The 19121-nt window shown below is 31.9% G+C and overlaps 1 protein-coding gene across 1 annotated transcript in view; it reads left to right on the forward strand.

The window, feature by feature from the left end:
• Window positions 1-19121, forward strand: part of LOC145661488 (organic cation transporter protein) — a 168632-nt gene that overhangs the window by 135049 nt on the left and 14462 nt on the right. The window contains exons 6-9 of the mRNA XM_081726807.1: window positions 2879-3047; window positions 6297-6530; window positions 10476-10690; window positions 12174-12364. Of these exons, the coding sequence (XP_081582933.1) occupies window positions 2879-3047; window positions 6297-6530; window positions 10476-10690; window positions 12174-12364 (809 nt within the window). The remainder of the gene's footprint in view (window positions 1-2878; window positions 3048-6296; window positions 6531-10475; window positions 10691-12173; window positions 12365-19121) is intronic.

The raw sequence follows: 19121 nt of genomic DNA on the forward strand, positions 1-19121 counted from the left end.
GTTTTGGGGGTTCATTTTTTATCTTCGAGTTACGTCTTAGGTGACATATTGATGTTAGAAGGTGGTGGGTGGAAAAGCGATATAACTTTTTTGGTTTCATTTATAAAATGTGTACCCCTGAAAAGAATTTAACTCTTACCGCTTAGCGGCTTAAGCCGATGAGAATTATGTCAAATGAGTAGAAGAAGGCGTAGTCACTAGCGTGAGAAAAATAAAATGTGATGAACTAGTAAGGTGGAACTATTTAGGGAAGAAATATATATTCTGATGGAAATGATATGTATGTCTACCTTTGAAATGGGATTTACCCAGATAAACCTAAGCAAGTATAGCCAACTAGCGGTAAACCTTAAATCGCATGATTGCCAAGCAATGAAGCTATCTACTGAGCATAGTTATATTGTAGAAAATGCAGAGGTTGGCAAGCCTTATTACGCATTTAGACCACCAATTTCTCAAGTCAGCAAATAGACCACCAAGATTCCGCCAATAGACCACCTCAATCAGCAAATAGGCCACTTTCATAAAAGTAGATAATGGAAAGTGGTCTTTTTGCTGACAAATTTCCGCAACTAGACCACTTGCAGATTACTATCTATCTATCTATCTATCTATCTATCTATCTATCTATCTATCTATCTATCTATCTATCTACCTGTGGGAAAACATTCTATACGTAACAATAAGGAGAATTATATTTCTCTTTTCTTTGAAATGAACGGGAATTTTAATCTTTTGATTTTACTGACTTCTTCTTCTAAATATATTTAAATGTCTTTAACTTCGTGAAACTTAAATATTCATATATATTATTTTACTATGTACAAATTAATTACAGTTTAAGTAATATTTAATTTACATACGATACAAGTGCGTTTTGGCAAATCACATAATTAAAAAACTGCACTTTATTTCAAAGAAAGTAGAAAAATCTTTCTTCTTATCACTCAGCAGGTAAAAAATATAGATGGCGTAGGTACTCAATACCATTAAACCTTAAGGCTTATTATAATCAGTAGTTTTGGAAGGTCATGAGTCGGGAAAATAAAGTTATGAGAAAATCGAAAAAAAAAAAAACTTGAAAATCCTCATAGACAGGAAATGATCGACGTCTGTTTCAAAAAGTAGAGTTTTCTTGTCATTGTACGAAATGAAGAACTTGTGAGCAATTAGTGTTACAAAATAAATAAATGAGACGTTGGACTAAAGCAAAATCTAAATTTTCTGATTCATGACATTTACAAAATTACTAATTGGTTTGTGCTTTTACATTGTACAGTACAGGAATTACTGTATCAAGATATAAGGAAAAATAATTATTCGTTGTATATTAACAAGGCAGTAGAAGTTTGTTCCTAACAATCTGCTTAAAATACTTCTTTATCTTAGGGGTTGATATACCATTGTATAGAGAATTACAGTAAGGAAAAATTGCCAAAATAAAGAAGACATTTTTATATAATTTATGTTTATCAATGTTCCAAGTGAATCTAATTTGGTAAACTGTTATTATTATTATTATTATTATTATTATTATTATTATTATTATTATTATTATTATTATTATTATTATTATTATTATTATTATTATTATTATTATTATTATTGTGCTCAGAGGTAGAGGCCTCACCCGTGGTTCATGATTTGGTTTCGGTGGACAAATATATGCCTGTGGGTTTTCAGGTATTGTCCCGTTTCTCAATGTTCAGATCTTGCACTACTAACTTTTATCTATACTTTATCATCTGTCTTCGCTATCTTACATATCAGGTTGTCTAAAAAGTATGAGCCTTTGGAGGTCATCAGCAACATAGGTCTCGGTCGACTATCTGCCAACAGTTGTCGCACTGCCTTGCTATAGACTACCTGCTTACTTCGGTGCCGAGAATAATTGGTTGGTTGGATTGGGGTCTAGCGTCCATTTCAGTACCGAGGCTATATGAGCTATGGACCCACAGTTTAAATTGGGACCCAAACAAAATGAGCTTCTTTCGGGAATCGAATCCGAGTTTCCCGCGCCAAAGATGCATACACTAACCATATAGCGAGGAAGGGGCTTTATGCTGAAATTGGATGTTAAGTTTTAAGGAAGCTCAACAATTGGCATTAGCATTTAACGAAAAAAATTGTCAAAGACGAGTCATATACCGATTGAAAGATCTGAATGAGCGGAATAAAATTACATAACTGAGTGTAAATCCCCATGCAAAATTTTCGAGGAAACCGAGAGAAACGAGTTTTATTGTAAACCTAAAAATTGATGGTATATTATTACCATAACACGCTGAAACTGGTAGTGAAGTATACACAAATCAAGCTTTCCATTACGGCACGAGCAATACAATAATATATAATACGGTTCATGAGAGGTAACCTAAAATTGTCCCTAACTCTTAAATTTAATTTATGTTTAATTATCGATACATATATTCGAAAGACGATATCGAGTTGTTCAAAATAACATGCTTGACGGTAAATTTCCATGCGTAGTATTCGAGGAAAATCGAGAGAAATGAATTTTTGATGGCGTTAAAAATAAGTGTATCAGTATTCATTCAGCTTGAGTAAATTATTTATTTTTATGTACTGTATGCCAAAAATACATACTATTAATAGCAGATTGAATCGACGGTTGATTTATATCACCCAACAGTGACGAATACAGCACTTGTAAAGAAAATAGGAAAAGTTATAATTAGACCGCCTTGCTTTAATTAATTTTATAATATGAATCTTCCGCAGCTTTTGTTCTTGAAGTACATACATTTTAATGTCCTAGTATTGTTTTTAACATGATTTTACAATATATTTAATCGTACATATGTGGATCTAAAAAGAAACACTGATGCAATAACTTGCAAATATTTTGTTTCCACAGGTATGGAGATAGTGGGTCCATCAAAACGGACAGCCTGTGGTATCCTATTTCAAGGTGCTTTTGCATGTGGTGTGATGTTAGTAGCCTTATGGGGGTACCTCATTCCGGATAGACTATGGCTGCAAGTGGTTTACGGTCTACATAGTGTAGTACTTTTGGGACATTGGTGGTAAGTAGTTTTTTGCTACAAAACTTTATCGTAAATTTACAGCTTCCTTTGTTTCTTGTATTTAATAAAAAAATTATCATAAAAGTATTTTTGAAGGAGAGTTTTAAGATCTCAGTTTTACTTTACGCGCTAGAGTACATATCAGATTAATGTTTTCATTTTTATTTGCAATTAATCCGAGAAACTACTAAACTGGTTCCATAATAGGCCCTAATGACAGTATAACTTAAGATTGTATTATCATGCTCAAAACTTTTCTTAATAAATTTATTTGCCAGTTGGTGGAATGATTCTATCATTGTTAGAAGACCTTCGAAAGTGGTTTGCAATGCTGTTCAGTAAATTCCTTCGTTCTTCTTGAATTATTTTTGTATCGAACTTCCTCTCCATGAGAAAGAAGATAAACGACCAAATCAGGAGAATATGAAATGAAAATTATTTCATTTTTATGGATTTTTATCCTGTAACATTGTAATTGTAGATCCTACTTACTTCAAATACACTCAGAAATCGTTCAGTTCCTTGTGCTTCAGAACTCTAGGCATTTATGAATTACACGGTCTCCTAGATGCGTTGATATATTAGTATTTATTTTCCTTGTGAAATAAAATTGATCAGAATATTTCTTAGTTTTGAACAAACTAGAATCAATACGAACTTCACATTGGATCGGACTTGCCCCACTTTCTCTTAACATAAAGACAATGCATTGAGGATTGTTGGTTTTCGAGTTGTATCTACCATCGAACTTTTGTTGCAGTTTCAAATACAATTTTCATAAAATCATGTTTTACCAAAATTTGACCAAAAATTCAGTTTATCCATTTTATTTGTTTCTTATTAATTTTGAAGAAAGAAAACTTCATTTAAAATGTCATTAACAAATGTTGTAACAGCATCACGTTCACAATGACTCTTGGTGCAAAAGTATCAGGCTGTAGGAAGATGTGTTTAACAATTCATTGCTCTATGGTATACCTAATATTCACATTCAGCATCACTATTATTACAAATAGTCACACAAAACACACACACACACACAACTATCTATCTATCTATCTATCTATCTATCTATCTATCTATCTATCTATCTATCTATCTATCTATCTATCTATCTATCTATCTATCTATGTATATAGATAGATAGATAGATAGATAGATAGATAGATAGATAGATAGATAGATAGATAGATAGATAGATAGATAGATAGATAGATAGATAGATAGATAGATAGATAGATAGTTTGATAATTATTTTAAAAACAAAAGTTTAGTCTTGATATGCATTAAGAATTTATTTATAATGAAAGATTTGATTTTTCTATATAATAACTATTTAAAGGCACAAAACCAATATGTTTATACATTAACCATTATTTTTTTAGTTGAAAATGTTTCTATTATATGGTTAAGAGGCATGTCAACCCGACCATTAGGCCTACAGTAGAAAATATATAGGAGTCATGGGAATCATTTGAATTCTTCGCAATAATTGGCGCATTCAATACGCAAAGGAATCAAATCCATTTTTAATCATTTTGGACACATTTCATTTTAAGATATCCATTTAAAGCTTCTTTCAGAGCTTAAAAGAGCATGTTTAGACATTGTAAGTGACTGTTATAAAGTTAAGAACTGTGTAAACTTGTCCACGTATCATCTACGTGATCAGTCATTGCTCTCGTTTTGTGAAATCCCTTTTGTGTGTTTATATGCTGTTATAGGTTGAAAGATTTGTCGAGAAGGAAGGTATGAGTGATTTTCTTGATTATTTTACAGAATGGCCAGAACATAAAGACATTAAAAGTTGATATACAAAGTCCATTTGTCGGTTTGCTGTGTTATAATACTGTTATAATGATTGTTGTGATTTGAAGTATAGAATGGAAACGAAAAAAATATAACCACACAAAGTAATGCATTCCGATATTAGAAAACATACATATAACTGTAGAAAAGAAGGAGAAAAGTGGACTCATATTACGTTTATTAAAACAACAGAGACAACTACTTGTGCGGTAGACACAAGTGTGAGAATTGTTTATAAAATTGGTATATATATATATATCAAAGTAAATGCGTAAACCTACACTGTAAGCTAGTGGCGTAGAGAAATGGCTGACGAGCTTAAACCTAGTATACTGATACTAAAAATTGATTCTGCAAATATCCAGTCCATTTATGATCCACTATAAAACGAGTTTTCGTATAATTTTTCACAAGTGCTGTACCATCATGTTAAAAAATCAGCATAAGCATCAAAATTTTCAAGATTATTGAAAGGGTGTTAAGGAAAAAGAGAAACGATATAAGAACAATATGGCAAGAGAGACAAATTATGTATAGGAAAATTAATAATGAAATACAAGAAGAACGAATAAAATCATGGAAGCATGTAAGTTGGTTCACTGAGTTACTTTTGAGTAACAATAGCATGGCTTTGTTTAGGTCTCCATAAATAGGAGGTGGAGAAATTAGAGGAATGTATAACATAACAGGTTACAATCTGCATTAGGCATTTCCTCCTATTTTATAATACCATGACAAATGTCCATTGTGCTTGAATTGGTCAAATTCAACTCTGGCCTAATATAGCCTATAATTACGTCATGCGATGTTTTCGGCTATTTGTTAAAATGTGCTGCGAGCATGCACTGAGCATCAGAATCAGTACTTAATTAGTTTCGTAATTTGATATATTGTTCATTCATGATTGTCTGTTGATACTTATAATATAGACAAGAAACCAAGGGCCCCGATCCTAGGGGCCAGGGGGCCCAGGTCCCCCCAAAGCTCATGTGGGTTCCTCTATTGTATTTATGAATGTACTATATTTGGCATAATTTGAATGCAATTTGTCTTAAAATCCTCATATATATATATATATATATATATATATATATATATATATATATATATATATATATATATAGATATATATATATATATATATATATATATATATATATATATATATATATATATATATATATATATACCTTCTGCATCTGAATGCCCCCCAAATATTTACAGACAAATCGGTGCCCTTGCAAGAAACAAATATTTTGAATATTATGATGGAATGACATCTTAAATAAGAAATAAGTAATTGTAATATGATTGTTCACGAAATATCTTTGTTCAACAACTTTATTGTATTACAGTTAAGTTGATATAACAAAACTTAGCACTTTGCCGCCTAAAATATTTTAGTATTTTTTTTTAAAAAAACTTTCTTAACATACGTAGGTTATTGGATGAATCACCAAGATGGCTGTGGAGTCAGGGGCGAATATCTGAAGCTGTGACTATTGTGAAGAGAGCTGTCCGGAGGAATGGCCGTGCACTGACTGTTGACGTGGATCGTCTAATGAATAAAGAAGTTGAGACTCCAGTTGAAAAAGCAACTCGATCGTATGGTATCCTAGATCTTTTCCGAACTCCAAATCTCCGGAAAAAGGCTCTTAATTGTTGCCTTAATTGGTAGGCTCATTTTATATTAAGATTTCCAGCAATTCTAGGGTTTTAATTACGGAAGTGTTATTACATCAATAATGCAATCCATATCGCAGCATCAACGATCTATTCATCATTTTAAAGTATTAACCACCAGTTTCACTATATTCGTAAAATATTTAGCTATTATTTAACTAGTAATTAAGGTAACATTTTAAAGATACATTAAGTTGTTTCAATTGTGCTATTGTGATCATAGACGAAACGGTCAATTTATCGAGATGTTAAATAGCATGGAATAAAATGAACGTTTTTATTGAAATTGGCGTTAGCTTATGAAATCAAACATTCAACATCAGAATCAAAATCTTACCATAATCGACTTACCATGTTCATTGACATATCTGCAACCTCGTACATACTAGTAAATTTAATAATATAGTCCTTGTTCTTGTAGCTTCGTGATCAAAGTGTGAGATTCAACTCTGTAGCTCCTCTATCAGTTAACTGAGTATCCTTTCCCTTTGTAACCTTACGTTACTTGAATCTAGTAACTGGAAAAGTAAGCAAAGTCTTTAAAGGGAATTTGGAAATATATTAGTTCTGCACTAAACCTCTCACAAATTGGCTGTGCATCTTAGGTTTATATATTAAAAGGCACGATTATTACCATTATGATAAGTTAATCCTATTAGGGCTTCCAATTTCCTTACATATAGAGATCAAACACATATTAATTTGCTTCCACACATGTTCATCTTCAACTACACATTTAATCGAGATTCTACTCTTTAAGACCTTGTTAAATCATCAATTCCATATTTCAATGAAAACCGAAATGTCATTAAATTTCTATTCTTACAATGTTTCGAAATTAAGTAATTAAATGCAGTAATAAATTGAATTAATAATTTAACTCATGTAGTTAAATTAACTTTGAACAAAACAGAAGTAGGCCTAGGTAGTTCACTTTACATCTTCGTTTTTTTCTTCAAAATATTTATTATTTTATACGAAATTACTGCAAGTATTAGAGTATCCATATTACTCTCCTCTTACTGAGACATCCTTCATAAAAATACAAAAATCAATTCTTTTCTTTAAATAAAAACACGCAGTGCTGGACAAATGCGGACGTTGCATGTAACAGTTGTCAATTGGACTAATATTTTTTAAATGAATTCTCTATGTCTAATCTGAATGCCACTTTTTCTAGTTTGGAACTTCTTGTATACAGTAAATATGCACTGTATTCTTGGTCAGAGTTTATCAAGTTTTTTTCATATTTACTCGAATACTGAAGCTCGTACAATCCGCGGCAAAAAACCTGCAACATGAGGATGTAAGTTTATTGTGAAACTACGCCTAACAGCACAGGGAATGAACATAAAGTCTACGTGGAACGAATCAAACCAGGATAAACCTCGGAATCCTCCCGTGCACACTTATTTTGGAGCAAAAGACTTCGTCATTTCACAATAAAGTTATATGCTCATGTTGCAGGTTTTTTGCCGCGGATTGTACAAAGAAATATTTTAGGGTTTACTTTTATCTTGTTTGGTTTTATGAATTAAAGCTTAAGTTCATGCTTCAGTGAAAATCTCAATGGATTTATTGAAGGGAAGGGGCAAAATTTTTCAATTATATAATATAAAAGTGTAATAGAGTACTTTAGGTCAACAGTTAATGAGCGATAATTAGTTCAATGAAATTATACAGAGTTCAAAGACAGTCGATTATAATAGATTTAAGATTGTTCGTTTTCCTTGAAAAAATAAAATAGAAATAAAATGAACTTGTGTATAAGTCGTTGTTATGAAAACTTAGTTTTAACGTGTCTGAAAATAATTAACTTCCTCATTAAAATCTTGAATTCTTCAAGAAGAATTAAGGAGTAGTAAGTGATGAATGTGACAAACATTTTCATTATGAAATTATGGTGTCTAAAAGAGACACGTAGGAAATGCATAATATTGCTGGACTATTCTAGAGTGCTACAGAGTTTGGTTATGAAAGACAAGGCGAGCAAAAATCTGCAAAATAAGACTACATTTATTTCAATAGATTTAAACATACAAATGATAAAACATTGGAATAGTTCTTCCCATGAGATAGCTGCTAATATGGATTTTTGCTCTATGGTGTAGTTTTCTTTTCTTAAGTTTTTTAAATAGTATGTTGTGTAACATAATAAACTGTGTAAACTTATTTTGCAACATTGAAAATAGTTTACTTCATTTTTATTTGACCTAAATATGGAAATGTACGAGTAAACTCGTACTTATAATTTTATTTATGTTTCTAGTATTGATATTATATGATAATTGAATTATTAATGTTTTTCATGTGTATTTTGTATTATCAAGTGTCATTTTCTTCAATATTTTAAGAATTTGTTATAGTAACATAATTTAAAATATATCATTACATTTTGATGTGCTTATGTTGACATCATTATACAAAGTATTTATTACTGATGCTGACCAAAGTGTATTCTTGAACTACCAAACTATTATGCTATATTCAAATGAATGCAACATGCATACATTTAAGGTATTTATAAACATTTCTATTAAGATTTGGAGAAAAGAGTTGTGAGTTAAGGCATAATTAATGAAATAAAATATGAAATGCGATTAAAGTTATTAAGTACCTTGTCCAAAAACAAGATTCTGCTAACTGAAACATGGCAATATGAATGAAGCTAATAAATTTAAATACTTAAGCGTAGTAGTGTAACAAATAACTACAAAGTCAATAAAGAAAATAAAAGTATATTTTAATATAAAATGAGTGTAACTAGTCGGTACAAAATGTTCTATTGTCACAATTAATACAAAAGAAATTAAAAGTCTTTAAAAACATAAGTTATCTCATGTATTCTACATATGTAGAAGATGGTCAAGGAAACGTACAGAGAAAGAAGAAGCTGAGAGCTTTCCAAAAGAAAATTTTTCAGTAGTCGAATTGGAAATAAATTACTAGCAGTGTGCTTGTATGCATAAACCTGAATTATATATACACTTATTTCTGAGAAGTTGTTATACAAGTTATCGTTGCCCCCTTTTCTAAATGAAAATTTAGTGCTCAATTTATTTATTATTCTCACACGCAGACTGTGATATCGCACATGCTATCACGCATTATGCAGGAAGTGTCTAAAACAGAAACATAGCATTACTACCGTGTCGAAAATTATAAAAACAGTAAATAGAAACACTTTAATCAGTTGCTGAAAATTGGACTTACCAGTGCAGTTCCAACGTGTAAACAATAAAGGAAAACGGAAAAGCGGGAAATGAGAGATGAATGAGTGTGCACGGTATTTCCTCAATGTGCTAGAGCTTATTTTAAACTTTTACAGGCTTGTATGAATTTTGTTACCTTAATATACTACTGATTTTCCATACCAACTCATACACTCAAATTCGACCACCAAGGTTTTAAAGAAATTTTTTTGTTGCGAAAACAGACGAATGGAGAAAGTTGTATATAACCCAGAACTTTATAATAGCTACAGATCACGGAATACACGATCGAGACATCTCATGTGAACAATACACATTGCTTGCATGAAGGAATTCGATCGAGGAGTGAAGAGTTCTATTAATAGTTAGTAAGCAAATGAAAGAAATGTCTATGTTGTCCAATGAAAATGAGGAAAGATACTTCAAAGCAGGATCTTACTGAGATGAGCAGGATCATTTTTGATCTATTGTCTGGATAGAGGATAGTATCCAATGGTTTATAAGTTTTTGTTTCTTCTAATTTCTTAAGCATAATTTGTTAGGCCCAGATTTTTTTTAGAAATAATTTTAGAGCTTGACAAGCGTGTGGTGTTTTCGAATTCTTGTCAGTGATTCCCTTTGCAGATATTTATCGGTATTCGACACAAAAACAATTGACAAATAAATAAATAATATATGTATATAGGTATTTTGATTGAATCGTATGATTTTGTTGTGCTTTCAGGTTTGCTAATAGCTTAGCTTACTATGGACTTTCTCTTAATACGGGGCAATTGTTTGGAAATCCTTTCCTGTTGCTATTTATTGTCGGCCTAGTTGAAATTCCAAGTTACGTTACGACAATGCTTTTAATGGACAGAACTGGCCGACGCTGCCTCATAAGCACTTTCATGATTTTGGGTGGATTGAGCTGTGTATTAACGGCGTATATTCCAAGAGGTAAGACATGTAAATAGGAAAACAATCTTTCTATACCATTATGTTCCCTGTGTAACATAGTTGAAGTCAAAGAATTTGAAATTGATCAATTTATATTCTTTGACTGAATTGATATGGCTAACTGGATATCATGTGAAAATGAGCAAATTCCCTCACTACAGTTTTCTATCTTAAATATGTTATGAATAATATGATAAAGCTCATTACAATTTTTTGTATATCAAATAGTTATATTGTCGTTAATTTACTGAAAATCATAACGAAATAGATCAATTCATTCTGGAAATATCAATAAAAGAAAAAGTGACGGTAGAATTTTACCTATTTTACGAGTGCACTTTGAAAATGATCACAAATTATAATAAAGGGAAAACTAAATTATGGCACTTATGAGTAATTATCATGTAGATTACTCTTTTTATCTTGTAGTTATGTTAACTGATTTCTAATGTGCGTATGTTGTCCCAAACTACAAAATAAGCTCCTGCGTTTGCTTTCTCAAAATAAAGATGAGATATTTTATTTGGAAAGCATGATTTTAACATTTCACTTTGAATGTTTCGTATTTTAATTAAAATAGCTCGCTAAAATTCTTACGTATTGTAATTAACCTAACGTATTCTACTATTATTATTACCAGTATTATTATTATTTGAATTTAAGCAGGGTCTGATTCCCTCCACACTTCAGTAAAATAATTCTTTATCTAAAAGTTTTAAGTTCAGCAAGGAACAGCGAAAGTGGATTTGTTTAGAATAAAATCTGCATCTCACGTCAGTGCAAAAGAATGTACAATTTGTTAAATTTGCTCATAGTTTTTTTCTATTAAATTACCACTAATTTCTACTTGAATTAGTGTTGTATCTTAAGTGATTATTGAGTTGAGTTGATTTTTAGTTTAGCGTCCCTTTCAGCAGCGAGACTATATGAGACGTGGACCTACTGATTAATGAGGAATCCGAACCACATGAGCTCCCGCCAGGCTCGAACCCGGGTCTCCCACGCTAAAGGCTCGTACGCTAACCACTTAGCCACGGAGGAGCTCTTTAAGTGATTATTATGAAACATATATGATATTGATCAGGTTTAATTGCTTTTGTTCACGTATGTTCAAGGGAAAAATGGATCATAGATTACGAGATATTACACTTCCTTAATTTGTATTTGTTTATTTAACTCATAATTAATGGCAATGCAAACAATATTCCATGAGAAACTCATATATAGGATTTTTTTTCTATTGCAACTAATTCTTATTCAAGTGTAATGAAATTTAAACATAGCAGATTTTCCTTCCATTTTGATTTTCGACACAATTTTCTTTGTGTATGATTCTGGGTCACAAGACTACTTCCACCTCATTGTTCAAGTTTTATTTTTTTTAATTTTAAAGAAATGCAAATTAATTGAATTCCATAAATGTTATGAAATATTTAAAACTATAATTGAATTACTTATATATATTATTCTATTTTTGTCTCAGATACGTCCGCGGGTAGTGTAGCTGCTACAGTCATTTCAATGGTTGGTAAGTTTTTCATCGCTGGCTCCTTTGCGATTATCTACAATTATACTGCTGAGTTATTTCCAACAGTTCTGAGGAACACTGCTTTAGGAATTGGAAGCATGTGCGCTCGTCTTAGTGGAGCACTCACTCCTCTTATTACGCTCTTGGTGAGTATGGTAGTTGTATATTAATATTTAGTCTTACGTTATCGCAAAATTCACTCAAGTTTTATTTATTTTCTAATATTTACTTATAGTTTGTGTTTTACGGTTTTACCATTTAAACATACCTAATACTTTCGTCTTTCATTGGATTTAAAAAATAATAATCTCAAGTACAGTATAGTATATACGTATATTGTAGGTAAAGTTGCCACCTGTCCCAAATGAGGCGAGATACCACAAAGTTTGAGAAAATTTTCAGCGTTTCGAATTACTATATATCTTAGAGGGACGTATTATGTGGTGAGTCACTAAACTATCCAAAATACTTATAAAATAAAATATTAGCACCTGTATCTCGATCCACCATGTGTACGTATAACTATCAAAATATTGATATTGTTCTATCGCTAAAATTTTTCATGTTAGGAGTAAGAAAATCACCACCAATGATGATTTGACACATTCAATAGTTTATAACTTCCGTTCAACTGTAGTGGTCGCGATGAGTAATGAAGCTTGACCGAAATCTACCAATTTCTGCATCCAATAGAATGCGAGGATGTGTCCCGGTCGTCAACCCCCATATATAAAATTTTGCCAGTGTCATCTCTCACGTATTATGGAGAATATCTCTTGAGGCTGTAGTGTTGTCGGATTGCTGCTAAGTTTCGTTTGGTCTACTATTGTTGTCGTTGTTTTATATTTTTGCTGTTATTATTGTCACACTTTAATTAGAATAATTGTTAGTGTTCGTGTTATAGTTCTTTTAAGTGTTTTTTTTAATAGTTCGTGCGCCATGTCTTCGAAGTTTGATAGCATCTTTGGTTCACTTCTGTCTTTTCATGTTTCCTCAAGTGTACGTTCGGAGGGCAGCTCTGCGAATTATACCGAATTCTTCCGATGCATCACCAGTGCGGTAGTCCTAAAATTTTCAGAGGGTATACGGTGTTTTGTGATCCTCTATGAGTATTACAAAAGACATAGAAGATATTTTTAATGAACCATGTAAAACGAATGTATTAATTAATTCAATTAAAATATAAGGGATACATTACTGGTTTGTAGTCTAAAGCATTTATGCTTTTTTCTTGATAACACTCCTTACTTAAATAAAGAACCAACTCACTCCGAGAAGAAACAGAAATATTGCTCCCGATGTGCCAGAAGTAAGAACATTCTGCCTAAATTTAACTCTATAAAATCGTTAAGACATGATTTTCTTTCAATTAGAATTTTTTTTCCAATTAATAGGTTCTGTATTGCTTCAAAGTTACGTATTAACATTGGCATGATGTTGAAAATATTCATACCTTAGTTTTAAAATATCGAGCAAGTTTGGTTCTCTTCAGCAGAGAACAAGATTTTAAGCAATTGAAATATCACAGCCATCAACCTTCAAATCGCATGAATATACTCGTACTCTCAGAGCAAAAATGTGCTATTCTGCATCGGTATATCCCCTCATCCTAAAACTAACAATTTTGTGTTTTGGTTCGTTCCTGTATAATAACATCTAAATAATAGTGGCTAGTGACAACAGTTACAGTGAAAACCTTCGATAAAATATAAGACGTGACACTAACCTCGATAGAGTTCTCCGGAATCTACTTGTGTCTATTTGCTCAAAAAAACTCGAAAGTGCGACTTTTAATTGTCCTCACACTTGTCACTAGAACACTTTTCTTTTCAATACCTTAAATATATCTAATAACAACACGAAACATAGAAAGCTCGAACAAAGTAGTTTGAACACCCGCCATTAACTTCCTCTGGAACAATAAATTATTCCTCTGAAGCTATTCACATCTCTTACCTCGAACCTATTTCACACTTATCATATGAAAACTCTTAATAATTAAATAACACTGGTAAAAGATTTTTTAAAGCTTGGAAAAATAACGTTACTTTAAAGATATTATTTTACCTTCAACACTACAGTTTTCTTCTAGAGATATTTGCAACAGTTCACTTAAAAACACTTCAAAGCGCCTTTTTGATTCTTCATAACAAGTATCACTAGCGCGTATTGCACAAACTCTAGATTTACTGTCATTTGCAGCACCGTGATTTTGAAGTCACGTGTTAACATATTTCTAAGCCATGAACTCATCAAGTAGTGATCCATTTGATTTGATGAACATAAGACTGGAGACTGGGTAATCAGTAATGATGTTCTCAAGTCAATGATAATGTTATTCATCAAACTAATTCCTCGCTCACACTCCGCTGTAGAACATGGCAATGTGGAAATTGTTCTCATCACTGGTAGACATAATATAGAGTATTTTGTGGAATATTATCGGCTGTAGGGTAGTCTGCCAAGTCCCTTAACCCTTGAATGGCGGCAGTTGTATCAAGATGGAAAAGCCTGCAGATTCTTTTTAATTCACGTTATTCATGGCGTATGTCTCCCTTAATTACTATGTTAGTAAAATCGAGTGCTGAAATGTCCCGCAACAATTGATTATTTTCTGATTCGGCATCAGAACACAATCTGGATTTCACTCTATCACCAACATTTTGAATGAATTGACGAGGATTTATTGCAATTGTCTTCTTGTAGTGTTCCAGAATAACATTTTGAAACATACCATCCTTTATAGCCTGCAAGGCTAATTGCATATGTTCACCTACCTCATCCTTGAAACTTTCGATCATCCGTATGGTTCGTTTCACTAGATGTACAGCTGTTGACAGAGTTATCTCTTGTGATTCTAAATCCTTTGACAGCATAGCTACCTCTTGCAAAACGTCATACATAAGTCCTAAATCCAGAAGAAATTCTGGACTCGCAAATCTTTTCCTCAAACCTCAAAATGTTGCTTTCATGTTTGGATCTATTGCGCTATCATGCAATGAGTTAGTGGATTGAAGACGGAGTGCTCCGAATGATGTTCACACATCATTAACGTCCTGAGTGTACTTGTAACCCACCAAGAACTCGTCCTACTTTCACAAACTGTATACCGAGCTCGTGGCACGCTTCTGCGCGACAATACTTAGGGACTGACCGTATAAACTATATAATTTGTTCATAAAATCTTTAAAGTGATCAGTACCCTGGACATCATTGACTAAGTGTAACGATATTTTCCTATTTTTGTTATATTACCTAGTTCGATATAAAATGCATATGCTATTTGGTTGAAATGAAGTTACACACTATCAAACATTTGTAGTTTTATGTTTATATATTCCGCAAGAAATATCAATTGCAATATACTGAAATAATACACATCAATTTTAAACAATCGACTTTTTAATAACTATCTTCTCTCAGTCACCTAATCAATAAGAACAGGTTGTCATAGCAACCCAAAAACGGTAAATCTGTTGTTACAGTAACATCGGTTAAAAATCACTCAACATCAGCATATTGTTCTATATATATTCCTCTTCTTCGTAATCACAGCCTGTGCACTTTTAAATAGCATCTTTTGCCCAAAATAATTAAAAGAAGAATGGAAGTAACTTATAAATATACAATATCGTTGTATATATGGCTCCCGAATAAGTGGAATTTCTTAAATTGTTCACAATTAAAGAAAGAATCCTTAGACCGTTAGACATTGCAAATACAATGTTGTCTTAGTTTTCGAATAGTTCTTACATATAAAAATACAATCCATGGAACAATACAATATTCTTATCTTATTTCAATATTATTTTTATATTCTGATATTAATCAATCTTAATTCCAATTTTATAAAATTACTAAAATGAGACATATTCAAAATGTGACAAGTTTGCGGTCTTTTTTTTGTTGAAAATAGTTTATTTAATTCAACACCACTTATGCTCGTTCACTAAATAAATCAGTGTAAGTTAAAAATACAACATAACCAATCTCTTTCATTTGGGCCTAGCTAGCAAAACTTTGCTAAACACACATCATCGTTGTAAGTAAATATGTGATTACTTATAGAAAAAGAGCGAATTACAAAGAAATCGTAACACTAAATAAAACAAAAACTAATCAATATCATATTAAAGAATAATGTAATAAATAATTATTATATTAAGAATCAATCTGGAAACCCGACATTATCTATGTTAATCTTGGACAAAACTTCTGTATGAACTAACTTTTCAACTAATTGAATCCATTTACCTTTGGTGTGTTTTGATGGACGCCATAACTTCAACTCGTCAATATTGCGTAAACCTAAAAGTTTACCAGTCTTTACATCTCTTAATTCAAAAACTTTAGGGTTAATTTGTTTAGTACATAAATAAGTTCCAGCATATAAATCGCAGAACTTATATATTATCTTCAATGATGCGTTACTTTGTGGATGTAACCTCACAAAGACCTGTCTGTTGATGTTCAATCTTTTGGTTTCTCAAAAGAAATTTTCATGTTCTACGTAGACGTACCATACTGACAAGATGTGAATAATCCAATTCATCATTCTCATTAAGTTTAACATTAAATGCTGTTCTAAGCTTTTTATGGAATCAGTTCCATTATGAATATTCGCCGAAGCAACTCCCAAAGTATCGGAAACTGAATAATTTTAAAAACAGGTAATTTCCGTGACGTATTTAATCCAATTTGTGTGTTTATTCTTGCAACAGTATCGAAATAACATACCAAGATTTCGATGAACATTTTCAACAATAGAACTACTTGGATGATAAGGAGTAACAAAATGTACTTTAATGTTGAAATCATTCATCGCACGGATAAATACATTACTACGAAATTGTCCACCATTATCACAAAAAATATGTTCAATTGGTCCACAATGTGGTATGTAACATTTAAAATTCGATGCACAATCGCAGATGAAGTTGCTTAGGGGAATATATTGATGGCCACTACTATGATCTAAAGTCTTTAAATTATTTTCATTTATAGAAGAATTAATCAAAGAATTGGTAGCATTATTATATAAGTCTAAACCTCTATCTTCACATTCTTGCGAATAAGTTGCTGACGTGGCTTTAACTCGTTCCACGTTAGCCATATCTAGTTTAAAGTGACATTATCAAACGATTCGATTAGATTACATTGAATGGCGCTATTTTGGATACGGTTCTGTATGTTATTCCTTCACCAGATCTTTGATTCCTATTTTGGAAATTTCTGCCCTCTATGTAGTTACTACGAAATCTGGGAGTACGTGGAAAATTAGATCCATTGTTTACATTGTTCCTAAAAGCGGTACGATTATTATTTCTGTTTCTTCTAAAATTAGGTTCGGTCGTATTGCCATTACAATTAGGTTCAGCTATATTATCAGTACAAGAAAATGCAAAATTGCCTCTTGCATTATGATTACGATTTTCCTTAACATTAATATTACGAATAGCAAAATGATTCGGTAGGCTTGACTTCGGTTAGAATTGTTTTGCAACTTCGTCTGACTTTCAAAATTTTGAACTATTGCAAGTTAATGATTAAAATTAATACACAGCGAAGATATCAATATTTGCTGTAGCCTAAAAGTGTAACAATATTTGTATTGATGCGACAACGCGTGATTCCGGCTGATAGCGATTGATCAGTTTCAATTCATTATATGCAGTAACTACAAAATCAGTGAGACTTTTGTCTACCTTAGGATCATAATGCCTATTTCTAATCTGTGCATCACGACTTGCCATTAGGAAGTCATTTTCAAAATTGACTAACAGAGCAATTTTGAACCATGCCGAGCAAGGCGGCAATAAAACATGTGGCAAAATTTTGAGAAAATTATAGGGGCCTACTAATTTACACCGATCAATTCACATTCTGCTTCAATTTTTTCTCAGAATATATGTACTAGCCGGGATATCCTCGGACCTACCACTGAATTTTGTCAAAGACTTTATTTCGTTACTTTTTAAACGTGTATCTGAAGGCCTTAAATTTCTAAATTTTACTTGAGTATCAGTGTTCCGTCACATTATTCTTTCTTCATTTTCAGAATTGGAAGCGATTTCCTCCTCTTCGGTGGGTTACTGCCCTCATCACTTAGTTTGGTTCTAACAGCATTATGTTCTACATAAACCACATTGACGATGGGATCAAGAGTACTATCTGCTGTCCCAAGTTTTTCCTTGATAGTTTGTACTTCTTGCAATTTCCTTATCTGGTTCTGATGACTGTTAACTTGTTTTTCTACTACTTCGACTGAACTTTGCAAAATCGCAAAACTGTGGAGAATTTGCTCTAATCTATTATCGGTTAGTTCTAGTCGATATTAGTTTGATGTGATATTTGTTCTATTATGGCATCTGACCGTTGTATCAATTGTTCCATCTTGGCATCTACCTGTTCTTTGTTGGTATTCAACTGTTACGTTATTTGTTCCTTTTAGCATCCAACTGTTAAGTTACTTGTTACATTCTGGCATTCAACTGTTGCCCTAACTGTCTTATAAGGTCAGTCACACTCTTTGACGTATGGATGTCTTCAACTACATTACTGGTGCATCCATCGCTGTGAATATTCATTTTTGAATTTCAGTATATTTTTCTCTTATTCCTTAATAAAATATAATCCGTGATGATCAAAATATATATGAGACCGTTTACTATAAACTTCTAACTAATCTCAAGTTCCTGGCGGAATAACACAATCTATAATGTAACGATACTTTCTTATTTTCGTTACATTACCCAGTTCGATCTAAAGTGCATATGATATTTGGTTAAAATGAAGTCACACAATACTATCAAACATTTGTAGTTTTATATCTATATATTCCACAAGAAATATCAATTACAATATACTGAAGTAATATACATCAATTTTAAGCAATGTCGATTT

This window comes from Thermobia domestica, chromosome 1, assembly GCF_964235325.1.
Source record: "Thermobia domestica chromosome 1, izTheDome1.hap1.1, whole genome shotgun sequence".
In the NCBI taxonomy this organism is placed as follows: Eukaryota; Metazoa; Arthropoda; class Insecta; order Zygentoma; family Lepismatidae; genus Thermobia; species Thermobia domestica.